At 39.1% G+C, this 13,416-nt stretch overlaps 1 protein-coding gene across 1 annotated transcript in view; it reads left to right on the top strand.

The window, feature by feature from the left end:
• The window catches only part of WBP4 (WW domain binding protein 4), a 1,129,068-nt gene that overhangs the window by 918,360 nt on the left and 197,292 nt on the right, over positions 1 to 13,416 (top strand). Inside the window, exon 8 of the mRNA XM_044072046.1 lies at positions 3,276 to 3,496. Within this exon, the coding sequence (XP_043927981.1) occupies positions 3,276 to 3,496 (221 nt within the window). The remainder of the gene's footprint in view (positions 1 to 3,275; positions 3,497 to 13,416) is intronic.

The following is a 13,416-nucleotide window of genomic DNA, read 5'->3' as shown; positions in this document are numbered from 1 at the left end:
TTTCATCAATTAAAATTCATGCCTCTGCCATTTCGGCTCAGTACAATACAGAGCCACCACTTTTTTCTCACCCTTTATTAAGGCAGTACCTCAGAGGAGCCAAAAATTTAAGGCCCTCAAGGAGACTACCAATACCTGCATGGGGGACCTCAACTATATCTTGGAAAAGCTCACCCTGCCTCCTTTTGAGCCAGCTGCTACTGCTGATATGAAGTTTTTATCTTGGAAAGCAGCTCTGCTCTTAGCAATTACTTCTGCAAGACGAGTATCAGAGCTACAGGCACTCATGGCTGTGGAACCTTTCATCATTTTTCATCCAGACAGGATCTCCCTAAGGACAAACCCAACATTTATGCCTAAAGTAGTGAACAGTGTGGCTCTTAACCAAGCCATGCATCTGCCAACCTTTTACCCAAATCCACAGACCAAGGGGGAGAGAATTCTGCATTCTTTGGATGTACAAAGACAGCTTAGATTCTACTTGGACAGAACCAAAGCTTTCAAGAAGATAGAGCAATTACTAGTGGCATATGCTGCAGGATCACAAGGAAAGCCTATCTCAACGCAGACTGTTTCTAAGTGGTTAGGCCACTGCATTCATTTCTGCTACTTACACCATGGCAAGCCAGTGCCTAAGGGCATTAGGCCTCATTCCACCAGAGCTGCAGCCACCTCAGCAGCCTTTCTCAGGGGAGTACCAACCAGAGACATTTTAGAGGCGGCTACTTGGAGTTCAGTGCAAACCTTTACAAAGCATTATCATCTGCCACTCTACTCTAAATCCAGGGCAGGCTTTGCCACTGCAGTTCTGCAGGGCCTCATAGCCGCTCCTACTGCTGTCTAGTTCCAGCCTTCCAACCATAGCTTTGGGACTCTACCCAAATGTAATGACTGCAACAGTGAAACATGAAGAACATAGTACAGTTGGGTACACTTACCATAAATGTAGATGTTTGAGTGTATTCACTGTTGCATTCCAGGTTACCCACCCGCCTTTCCTCTTTTTTCTTTTGGATCTTATCTTTCTTTCTCTGATTTATACTACCTATGTGGTGTATTTGCTTATAGACGAAGGTAAAATTTATATATATATATATATATATATATATATATATATATATATATATATATATATATATATAAAAAGTTTGGCTACCCTTTCTGGGGGCACCTGACATCTGGGGTAAGAAAAACTGAAGAAAATGGCTTTGGCTGCTTCTTTTATACCCCTGACGACCTGATGTCAGGGAAGGGGCAACAGCAGCCGACGCAGGACCCAAGACTTTGGAATTCAGGCCGGCTGAGGGCAACCTGCCAGCAGGATTACCCAAATGTAATGACTGCAACAGTGAATACTCTCGAACATCTACATTTATGGTAAGTGTACACAACTGTACTTTGCCCATGCTAAAGCACACGTTAGAACCAGTGTTCCCATTTACACTAATTGCTATCTGTTCTTTTCTTATTTCTGTTCCTCTCCCAGATGTGAAATACAGCGTGCATGCTTATAGTAAACATTAACTTTTAGCCCTAAGAAAAAGTGCACACTGAATACCTTTAAATAAATAAAATTGTTTAAATTTATTTAATTACTACAGCTGCTGGTTGATTATTTTATTCACTTCCTACAATTTCAAATTGAAGTTATTTTTCACTGAACATCTTGCTAATGTACCTTTAAATATTAATTGGTGTACCTTGTACGTTGCACTCGGTAGACAGTATTCAGACCTCTCATGGTTAATTGCTTCCATCTGCAGATTGCTCATCTCCAAGTTAAGGAAGTTGGTAAGGAAAAAAGATATTGCTTCACTTTATATCTGTCTTAGCTACTGATTGTATGCTTGTAGACTAATTTTTATTATTTAATGTTGCTGTCTGTAAAGCATTTATGTAATCTGATGTATTTTGTGATTGTACTGAAACTTTTCTTACTTCATTTATATATGTATGTGCCACGTTACTGTTGACTGTATTGTTTGAAACATATGGTGTGGACAATAACTGAAAAGGGTCCACACACCTTTCCCTATTCAGCCTGTCAAATGTTAAAATGCTCAACGAGTAAACCTTAAATCAGAATGTCTCCTTATTATGATCATTTCTTTCCCTTGGCCCTGTCCCTGCCTTCTACCTGACCTAGCCTGATACCTGTCTCTGGCCCATCTCTTCTGAACTCCTTTTCTTTCCCTGCGAAAACCATTTTCTCACTCTACTTCTATTATTTAATAAACGGAGCTTATTTGGAAAATGTAGCATTTTAGTTTAGTTTACTTTTAGCAACATTTCTTGAGAACCAGAAATAAGACATTGGATGGTTTTCTATAAAGACATGAAAGAAGCATATTAGCTACATTAGCTACTACAGACTGTTCGTTATTTAAAGTTTGCAGCACATTATTAACAGCCAGTTTCAGTGTACACTGTGTCATATAGTTTATCCATCTGCATGACATTATGCTAAGGAAGGATGTTAGTCTGTTGTTGGCTGCACAGTAGTTTTACGCAATCTGAAACAAGTGATTGAGATGGAGTGCTTTTATTTATTCATTCATTGCTGCACAAGAACTTCTTTACTAGGACTTTTTTGTAAGGATATGATTAACATATGTTGCAGAGACTGGAAGAGTGATTCAGAAGATTTAGAGCACTGTTTTAATTGCAATTTAGCTGACTTGCTTTACAAAGTTTCATGTTCAATTTGTATGAGAAAAAAGTTCATATTTGTGCAGTGCATCCAGCACTTTGTCAGCACAAAACATATTTTGTAATGTGCAAAAAGAAAAGAACAAGTATACGTAGGCTGACCAGTTCCTGACAGTCAGCATATATATAATTAGTTTCTTTCTAGTACCAGTCATTTGTTTGGAGTTACTGTATGATTTTACTAATGGCGCAGAATTCTTACGGCTAACAAGTTCTATCTTCTTCTCAGTTTAGCCATAGAGAACAGAAATATTTTTTTCCAACTCCAGTCAAAGCATAGATAAAAGTCATAATTATGTCCATGCTCCACTTTGTACTCTATTGTCTACTGTTAGATCAAATTGTCTTGTAGGTTAATTTCTTTAAGTTATATTTCCTGACATTTAAGCAGCTGAGGCGAAGAAGTAATCATGTCAAATGCTGCCTATCTTAGGAAAAGGTTGTGGTTTCATACAGTGCATTATCCTTTCCTAGTAATACACTGGTTTGTTCCTGATAAACACAAGGCTGCTTAGCAGAACTAAAAGGCTTCACGGTAATAAATTAAGTTAAACTGTGTTGAACAGAATCTAGATGGGACAAGCCAGAGGATTTTCCTGAGTGCACTGACACTGATTCTCGAAGTGAAAGTAGTCAGCAAACTGCTGAACGAGAAGAACCTGCCACATCTGAGTCGGAGAAGGTGAAAGGTGAAGAAGATGAGGTGGAGGAGGAGGAGGAGTTGGACAAGGAGGAAAAGCATGACAAAGCTGCACTAGAAGTGGAGAATCCCAAAATGCACATCAGAGTAAGTTGCCATCTGATTGTGTTTCAGTAGTTTATAGCACTGAAGACTACAGGAGACTATATAATTAATGTTGCTTTTCATAAGTGATTTGTAATATTCAGATTTTATATTGGCACATTCTGCAGTAAAATGCAACTGGCAATGAGCCTTCTCACTGACTTGCTTGAACTAGCATAATCTTACTTTAAGGAGGAGTTTTACAGCAGTTGTCACCAGCAGTTTAGATATTTGCCTTTCATGGTCTCTAGTCTCTATCCATAATTTCTCAGCATTACCCTTGGTTCCCTGGTCAAGCTACTGACATTTTCATGCAGTGCATTTCTGATATTCTTGTGCTCTCTGTTTCAAAATGACATTATTTTGATCTCTGCAGTTCTTCCTACCCTTAGTAATAAATGGATGAAAAATCAGCAGCTAAGAATTTTAGTTCTTTTGTCAGACCAATCTGTTTTAAGTAGTTATTTTAGGCATGAACTTACTGTTTATACTCTGGATTTATTTAGTTCCCTTTTGCGTTACCTTTTTTCCCCTTGAGTCTCTTTTTACCAGTTCACACAACTCAGTTCTCTTAACTCATGTGGATGTAGACCTCACCCTTTCCCTCCAGTACTCTGACTTTGTGTGTCTTTCAGGTCCTTTACTCCTCTGCAGGCTAGTCAGTCCTGTATTTCCTGTTTTCCCCCTAGGTTGTAGCCACCTCCAGGGGATGGGACACCCTGGATTGGAGGCTTATCACCTGGCCAAGAGAAGACTTGAGAGAGTCCCTGGAGAATCAACGTCTGCATTTATTGGCAGCTTGGATGTTAACTCTTCTCCCTCATTTTATTAGCCAGCAGTTGCATACTGTCATGTCCCCATAGTATACAGCAGTGCTGTCTGTAGCAGACTGCACCTCTACTAACATCTATAGCTTGATGGTGTCACTCTTCTCTCTGCCAGGTGGTGGTCAGGCACACAACCCAACACTACTAGTACCTACCTATCAGAATGGGTAAGTCAGCCTCAGGCTGTAACCATCTGTGCCTTAGAGCTTATCCTACTTCAGATTTATTTTATGGTACATGCATTTTGGTCCAGTCCAAATTATTTTAATTAATTTCCATAGAAGCCATTATCAAATTTAGAAGTGGCTTTAATTTGTTTTTGAAACAGAAAATCTCTGACACTGTAGTAGCTGTCTTAAAACATTTTTACAGCAAGCGTATTATTGGTTAAAGATATGAGCTTACATTGCAGGCTTATGTTCTTTAGTTCTAGGCTAGTACTAGACACTGAAGACTGGTGAACTGTCTTTGAAGACTAACATTAAAAGCGTGCCGATTAAATAACAGCTGAGGTGGAAGAACAGGATACAACTAAAAATCATGGTCTCCCAGCTGCTGTTCAGAAAGCTATAGGAAGAAAAAGTTACTAAAAAGGGCCAGAAATAAGACTGGCAATAATCCCTCTGTTGCAACCAGGTCTGCCAAACTAATAGAGGTTATGATTGTTAATTGCTACATGCAAACAGCAAAGGTAAGTAACCTTCACTTTTCCAAGCTGCAAAGAGGAATTTTTTTCTTGAACAAAAGAAACTAGTTGAAGTCCCATTGATAAATGTCCAGTCAGCATGATCTTTGTTGAAGATTTCAGAGAGACACGACAGAAAAAAAGTTTGTTGGTTTCTTCCCCCTCCCCACTGTCCATCAGCCATCATCCCCCTTTGCCAGCTTGGCTCATTCATTCCCCCAGCACTGCAACCAAGACAGGCCACTAAGGGAGCCATCATGTGTTTTTGTGTTATAGGCCCTAACCTTTGCATATGCCCAATGCATCCAAGAGGTTGGCATGCAGTGGGCTAACCCAATATAGATAGCCATTTCCATGCATGCAACCAAGTGGCCATGGCCCCCTTTAGACGATACTACAACAGGATTTATGATACAAGTATACTGTGGTTGGTGAGCTGAGGAGCATACAGTCATCTCCCAGAGGGGGTAAAAGCAGTGTAGTCGCATCATTCCTCTCCTCTCTGTCCCTCGTGCAAACTCTTACAGGTCCCTGACCTGCTAATCAAACATGGTGCACCAACCTGTGTCATAGTTCAGGTTTTAACCCTGTATGTTAATGGAGCTGGCTGACAGTACAGAAAAATAAAAGCACATCTAGAGTGTATAAAGTTAGTGTTTAGTAAAAGTGAAAAGGGGTTATTATTAAGTTATGTTCTTTCCTATGATTTCCACCTAGGCTTTGCAGAATGTTTTGTAAAATTTATCTGCATTGCTAAAAATAAGTACAAATCATGGAAGAAAAGAAATATTGTAAGTCAGTGAAAGACCTATCTTTACTACATGAAAAATTATAAAAGTATATCCACTCTTGTCAGATTCAATTGCCTGAGGTTGTTTCCTTCTCCAGAATGGTGAAAATGAATAGATGATTAGTGATCTTCAGTGAAGAAAGGATAGTTTTGAGTACTTAATGTCTGAGCAGCTACAGCCTAGGTGTCATGTTCTACCCCCCCCCCCCCGCCCCCAAGATTAAAGACTGTATAAATTGTACTACACAGAGATGCAATGCACAAACCCAAGCCCCAGAAAAGCCAAGTGAGTTGTTTTAAGGCCCAAAGTAAATCTTTATCTATGCTGCATTTCATAAAATATAATCTGCAGTTGTAGAGCTGCATCATTTGAAGGTTCTCTCTTTTTGGGAAAACCAGAGCACTGGAGCAACTGCCAGATCTTCCAGATTCAGGCTATTACAAGGGGCTTCCACTTAGCTTGTTGTAAATGTGATTGTGATGATGCTGTTCTTTAGCAGCAGATTTGATGTACAGATAGGATGGCATGGCTTGGGCAGTTCTTCAGAAAAAAGCTTAGGCAAACCGTTCATGATGCCCATTTTTAGAAAATGATCCTCTCTGAGTAGACTTCCCAGAACCTCATCAAGGACCTTCAGAGGAAGAATTAGACACTGACCACTCCACAGGTCTCTGAAATGCACTCGTGTACCCCACTTATTCCCAAAGAGTCTTTCGGGAAGAAGTCTATTTATAAGTTACATAGGTACTATGGTTGAGGGTGTCTCTCATGCTCTCATGTTCCTTCCTTTTCTAGGAGCCATGTGGCTGTAACACTGTTATGTCCTTAAGAGGTCATTTGTATATATTCCATAGGCCTTCACTACAAGAGGTCTAAAATAAGGCCTTTCTGAATCCCATTTAAACTCTTTAATCTAAGCTTTTCCGCTGGTTTCATTCCTGAAGCCTGGAAAGCCGCAATTGCGATGCCATTACACAAGGGTGGCCCAACCACAGACCATGGTATCTATAGCCACATTGGTCTCACTAGCCTCATAATTTTACATACGTGTTTTGAGTGCATTATCTCAGATTTCATTAATCTGGCCATTGAAATCTGTCAAACCTGGACCCTCATCAATTTGGCTTTTTCAAAGGAAGGTCGTGCCAGTTTAACATCATAAATGTCTTTGAAAAAGTAACTGAAATAGTGGATAATGGTTATGCAGTGCATACAACATATGTAGATCTAACCAAGGCCTTTGACACTATTCTCCATGCAAGCATCATTGCTAGACTTGTAATTCTGAATATAAATCCTTATATTGTACGATGGATGGGCTAACTGGTTGTCTGACAGAACTCTTGTTATTAGAGTATCAGGTGCCACTTCTGAAAGCAAAACGGTTATCAGTGGTGTCCCACAGGGCTCTGTTTTGGATCCTCTCCTGTTTGGCATTTATTTCTCAGACCCACCAGTTCTGGCCTATTTTTAACTAAGTTTACAGATGACTGTAAATTGGGTGTTATTCAGTCTTCGTCTGAATAACAATTGCTCTAACACAGCTTAAACCATGTTAACAGTCAGTGCAAGGGTAATGGTCTCAAACTAAATGTAAAAAATGTAGGATAGTTCACTTTGGTAAACAAAACAATTTCACTTACCATATAGGAGATGCACCCCTCCAGTCAGACAGTGTTTTAAGGATCTGGGTACTCTTGGTGAGAATTCCTCATTATTTGACTATCATGTCTCCACAGTAGTTCGGAAAGCCTTTTATGTGGCCCATCTAATTTCCAAAGGCATCTCCACTAGATCCAAAGAAATCTTAATTCCCCTTTACTTATATATTATCAGACCCATTATTGTTTATAACACACCATTTGGTATGTATTTATCTAAATATATTGTATAACTTAAGAGACTCCAACGAATAATAACTAAAAAGATCATTGACCTCAAAGATCTTGGTTATCATCAGAGACTGGCAGCCCTTTCTCTGTACTCAGTCTCTTGTTTGTTTGTTTGTTTGTTTATTTATTGCTTTTGTTGGCTTGGGGAGTCTGACTGGGCAAGAAGTCCCTTTACATTGGAGGCCCAGGGAGAAAAGCTGTACCGAAAATGCTTATTACTTGACTAATATTACATTGATGTCATAAAATAGAACAGAATGCAGACGTCTGTCAGGGTTTTATGAAGTTAATAAAGTAGGAAGTTGCATACGGTGTAGAACAGCCGTACATTACAACAGTATTAGTAAAATATTCTGTTTTCTAATAGAGCGTTAGTAAAAGTGAGAGAAATCTGTAGGTACAACAATTTAAGTTTGCATTTAAAGGCTGATATAGATACAGCAGATTTCATTTTAAGAGCTATGCAAGTACATTGCATATGTTTAGGGATGAGGCTGGAGTGGTAAAGTGATGCATTATTTCCCTAAGAAGGTTTTGCTGTGTGCTAACATAGTTATTCCAAACGTAGGAATGGGCAGAGCTAAGTTTCTGTAAGAAGTTATCCCAGATTAGTTTTTAATAATGTTTGAGGGAAAGCAGTAGATCTTTCCATAGCTTGGATACATAGTTTGAGTATAAGGCATTGCCCATGTTATTTTGATTTAGAAATAGTTGACAGGTTTTTTATTACTTGAGCAAAGGTTCCTTGGTGGGGAGTAGTGTAGAAGGATTTTATTGAGAGATGGGCAATTTTATGGCTTGTGTGTGAGGTTATGGGCTGTCAGATAGCGGAGAGTATGGTATGTGATGTACTGAGGTAGTTCGAACCAGATGAACTGTTTTAGAGATTTGCAGTAGCCGGCTCTATTTGGGTCATTTGATTCAAACTTAGTAGTTTTGCTGTAGCATGCCCTAAGCTGGGGTTTTTGAGTAGGCTGTAGGGTTACTAGTACTGGTGAGGCATATAGGAGAGCTGGGAGGAGATATGAAAATGCAGGAGACTTCCTAGCATCATCTGTAAGGAAAGGTTTTGCCATGTATAGTACACCTAGCTTTTAATGTGTCTTCTTGATTGTTGCATTTGATGATTGAATTTTAGTTTCTCATCTGTGGTGGCTCCAGAAAGTTTTGTATTTGGTACTATTTCAATTGTAGTATTGTCAGCAGTTAAGATTGTAAATTCTAGTTTCTTCTCATATAATTGTTTAAGTATGAAATGCATTAACTTGCTGTTCTTTGGGTTAAGGAGCAGATTTGCATTAGTAAACCGTGATTCAATAGGGAAGGATTTTTGGTGATTTCTTGGAGTTTTGAAAGGGTAGGAGTATGGCAGATGAGGGTACAATTGTCTGTGTATTGTACTATGGAGGCACGTTTAGATGCAGATTACTTAATGAATATGTTAAATAGTGATAGACCAAGTATTAAGCCTTGGGGAACTCCAACAGAGATGAGAAGGAAGGATGAGAAATCTGTCTGCCATTTTAGTGCCTGTTTATTACTAAGATAGCTTTGAAACCAGGAGAGTGAAGAGTCAGAGACCAATGAGCGATAGTTCGGGTAGTATCTTTTAATCGGGGACAATGTCAAAAGCTTTTGACAGATCCAGAAATAGAGAGGAGACTTGCATTGCCAGTGTTTGTGTGGAAGTTAATAGTGTTGGTGAAGTTTAGTAGAGCAGTGATGGTGCTATGTTTAGGGCAGAAACCTGGTGGGTTTGTGTGAGGAAGTTATAATCTAAGATATGTTGGAGGAGTTGTGTGTATACCTTTTTTTTAGGATGTTTGATAGTGAAGGTAGTAAAGCTGGAAGTTGAACTACCCTCCTTTGTATAGGGTTATAATGTATGATTTTTTCCATAAGGCGAGAACATGGTTTTCAGTAATGGATCGGTTGATTAAAATAGAGACTTGGTAGCTAAGTACGTCTGCTGCCATCTTGATGTACTCTGTAGGAAGATGGCCAGCAGCTACTGTAGGTATGGAAGTATTTTCTAGTGATTGAGGTAGGGTCCAGTTGAAAACTGAATGTGGAAGACTGGGTTAATAGGTTCATAGGTGTTTACTAGGCTAATGACCACAAGGGCCTCTTTAAGCCTAACCATTGCATCCCAAATCTCTGACAAGTTCTGATACCCTTGATAAGTGTAAGCAGGGACTTGGGAGATGTAACATTTACAAGCTAGGGCCTGGGAGATTAACCAATTTACAGGTTGCCTCTGTCCATTAGAGACATAGGTGCCAAACCAGGGATGAATTTCCTGTTCCCATCCAATTGTCCAGGTTGCACTGAATTGGTTAGGGAGGAACTCTGCTTCACATGTATGGGAAGCCTGTTCCAGAGATGGTGTAATCTCTGTGGTAACACATCTGTCTGTCTAGCATGTTCTATTTATAATTTATATCACAGGCAAGGTTTAAGTCTTTAGAACGGGTAATTCTGGTACTGTTTGTTTTGCAGATATGCAGGAGGTCCATCAGAGTGGGGTCTGACAATGCCCTGTATATCAAACATAGATCTCTCCTCAAAAGCCTGTAGGAGAGAGACTACAGGGATAGAGCCTTGAGGCTGCTTGCATAGGACATTTTACTTAATCCCTCTATTCTTTTAGTGAGGAGCTTCTGTGGACATTCCAAATGTTGGATATGCCTGGTTAGATACGTACCAAAGGGGGCATTGTACTCAATGACAGGTCTGATGAATGGGCGAATACAGTGGAACAATGACTTCCTTGGACTTGGCTCCCATACCTTTGTTTATAAGTAGCTGAACGGAGAATGATTTCCTCACTACTGTAGACACGTGATGGTCAAAGGCTAGATTGCTATCTGTGTGTGTCCCTGATTACTGGGTCAACTATAAGGGGTGTGTTGTCAATGTGGTAGTTACCAGGGCTGAATGACTTCCCTAAGGATACTGTTATGCATTTCTTGGTATTTAGTTTTAGTCCATGTTTCTGACAACAGTTGTTTGTCCTTGTCAGCCCCTCCTGGAGAACATTTGTGTCCGTGTTGGATTCAGTGACTGCTCCTAATTTGCTATCGTTTGCAAATTTAGTCAGCCAGAGACCACTGAAATTGGCTTTGACTTCAGAGAAGTAAATGCCATAAAGGAGCCACCCAAGGAGTTTGCCTGACTGGGAGTAATAAGGGGTGAAGAGTTATTCCTAATTAGAGAAAGCACTCTAGTAATGAAGAACTTGTTAGTGATAGTATTGGGGTCTTTATTTGTTGAGAGTACTGGTGTGGTCATTTGGCCAGATTGCAGGAATGTTTTTATGGATGCCCCAAATTATTTACAATTGTTTTGATTAGTCTGGAGTGATACAGAAAAGTAGGATTTTTTTTATCTTCTCTTGTGCAGTACTTTGCACATTTCCTGAGATATATGCAGTTTTGGATGTTAGTACTTGTTCTATTATGTAACCACTTTTTCCAAACGTTGCCCCTTAGTGATATAAGCAGTTTAGTCTGTTTTGTTAACAGCCATGTTGAGTTTGTTCTTGTACATTTTGTGTAAAATGGAGCTAGGTTGTTAAGCATATTTAGGAAAGTGGTTTAAGTAGGGAAAGTGCATCATCTAAGGATAGGATTTTTAGGACATTCTTGGTGTTGCCTCACAGCAAAAGTTAGGAAATGGTCAGTAAATGTGTCAGTAAGACAGCCAGATAACTGAAAGTTGTGAGGAGTTGTTGTCAGTATCTAGTCTAGGAGTGATTATTTGTTTGTTTCTCAATTTTTGTGGGTGTTGAGATTTGGGGAAAGTTATTCAAATTTATGGAGTATTTGGTGGTGGTGGAAGATAGGTACTTCCAATCTAAGTTAGGGTCACCTAGTATTATAGTTTCTGTGTGTACGTTGTCTGATATCCATGATAGGTGATAGTATTATGGTGTGTGTGTGTGTGTGTGTGTGTGTGTGTGTGTGTGTGTGTGTATATATATATATATATATATATATATATATATATATATTTTTTTAAATCAACAATGCAGATAGTTTTAAAAGTATTTAGTGTTAGGTAGAAGTTCTGCATTGGTAAAATCTGGATTTTTTGTGGATGTGGAGATAGTTTGGCTTAATATGAGATTGCCACTCATCCATCTTTATTATGTTCCCGATCATTTCTGAGTATGTTATATGCTGGAAGGAAGATTTCTTCATTTTAATTATTGATTTTAACCAGGTTTTAGTGGTTACAATTGTATCAGGGGAGTAGAGTGCTAAGTATGTATGGAGATTGGGAATTTTGTTAGTAATACTTTTCATGTTTATATTGTGAAAGAGAAAGTTTTTTATTTTGGGAAAGATGAGCTGTGGGTTGGGATGTTGTGGGATGTAAGATTTTTGACTTGGTCCAGGTTTGAGGGTGAATATCCCCACCAAATTTGAGTAATTTTGCAAAATATTTGTAGGCAGGAAGAAGTTTATATTTTTATTTTTGTTTTATAGTTAACTTTTGAAGGTTAGGGTTATAGTATTTGTAATTGGTTTTGAAGAGTTGTATAATAGAAGTGTTAAACAGATTTGGAAATATTGCATGACGGTAGGTGGTTGAATTAAGGTTTTGTGAGTAGTGATTAGAGTGGGAAATGAAGTCACGGGAGAGATTAGAGTGGTATTCAGTGAGGTAAGAAACTGTGCAAAGAAAGGTTAAGATGTTGAGAGTAGAAAGAGACATTGTGGTAGTGCGATTAGATAGTGCTGTGAGTGAGGTAGTAGTGGTGGGTTATAGTACTGAGTGGTGGTAACTGTGAGTAAGCAATGGAAATGTAAGGAGAAAGTGTTTCTGTTGGTAAAAAGTTGCATTTGTGTTGGTGCCTGTTTGGAGGATAATGAAATGTTTGCCTTTATGGATATGTAGTAACTGAAGCATGACGAGTGAGAAGAAGATTGAGTAGTTAGTGTGGCATTGATGGGAAGAGGGAGTTTTTAAGGTGTTGTAAATGTAGACTAAGTGGGAATTGATGGGAATTGGGGAAATGGTAGTGGAGCAGAGTTAACCCGAGCATAGCAAGGGCAACTGGAGTGGACCCAAACGACCCAGGAAAAGGCTTTAAGAAAAACTGTCTGTGGGTATCTTAACAACGATAAGGCAGTATACTCCTGTATTTGGCCAAAATAGCTATTTCTAACATTAAAACTATAAGACAACAGGACAGAAAGCCTATTTATAGTGTAGCATCTCCTGCAATTTCACTGTTATGCTGTACACTCCCCATCTGTGTACACTGTAAGTTTTGTATAATTTTACATATATAGGGTTATCGTTTATAGTGTATGCCTGTCATAGGAACAAGTTGCTCACATGAAAGCTGTTTTAGCAGCAAGAGGAAGCAGTTCCATTTGTGTAGTTGCAGGGTCAAATTTGGGCAGTGGTAGAACTGGAAATGTCCCTAAAGTGCATCTTAAATAAAGACACAGAGTAAATAGAGATGAGGGTAGAAGTAAATGTAGTCAGATTACTAGATTACATGTAGCACCATCATAAGTATTTGATACATTCCTGTCAGTCACTGTGGGTTAAAACCACATTGAAGTATGCTAAAAGCATCTGCCAGAAGTCATTCTAAATGCCTTGGCATTTTTTAAAAGTATCACATGGAAGGTAGCTAGGAAGAAAGAGGGACACTAAGCAGCATTGTATTGTACAGTGAAGACTGTAACAGACTCCTGTGTCCATCCATCCA

The sequence above is a fragment of the Protopterus annectens genome, chromosome 5.part0 (assembly GCF_019279795.1).
Source record: "Protopterus annectens isolate FY-2018-M chromosome 5.part0, PAN1.0, whole genome shotgun sequence".
Classification (NCBI taxonomy): Eukaryota; Metazoa; Chordata; order Ceratodontiformes; family Protopteridae; genus Protopterus; species Protopterus annectens.
This window is presented reverse-complemented; position numbering and strand designations above follow the sequence as displayed.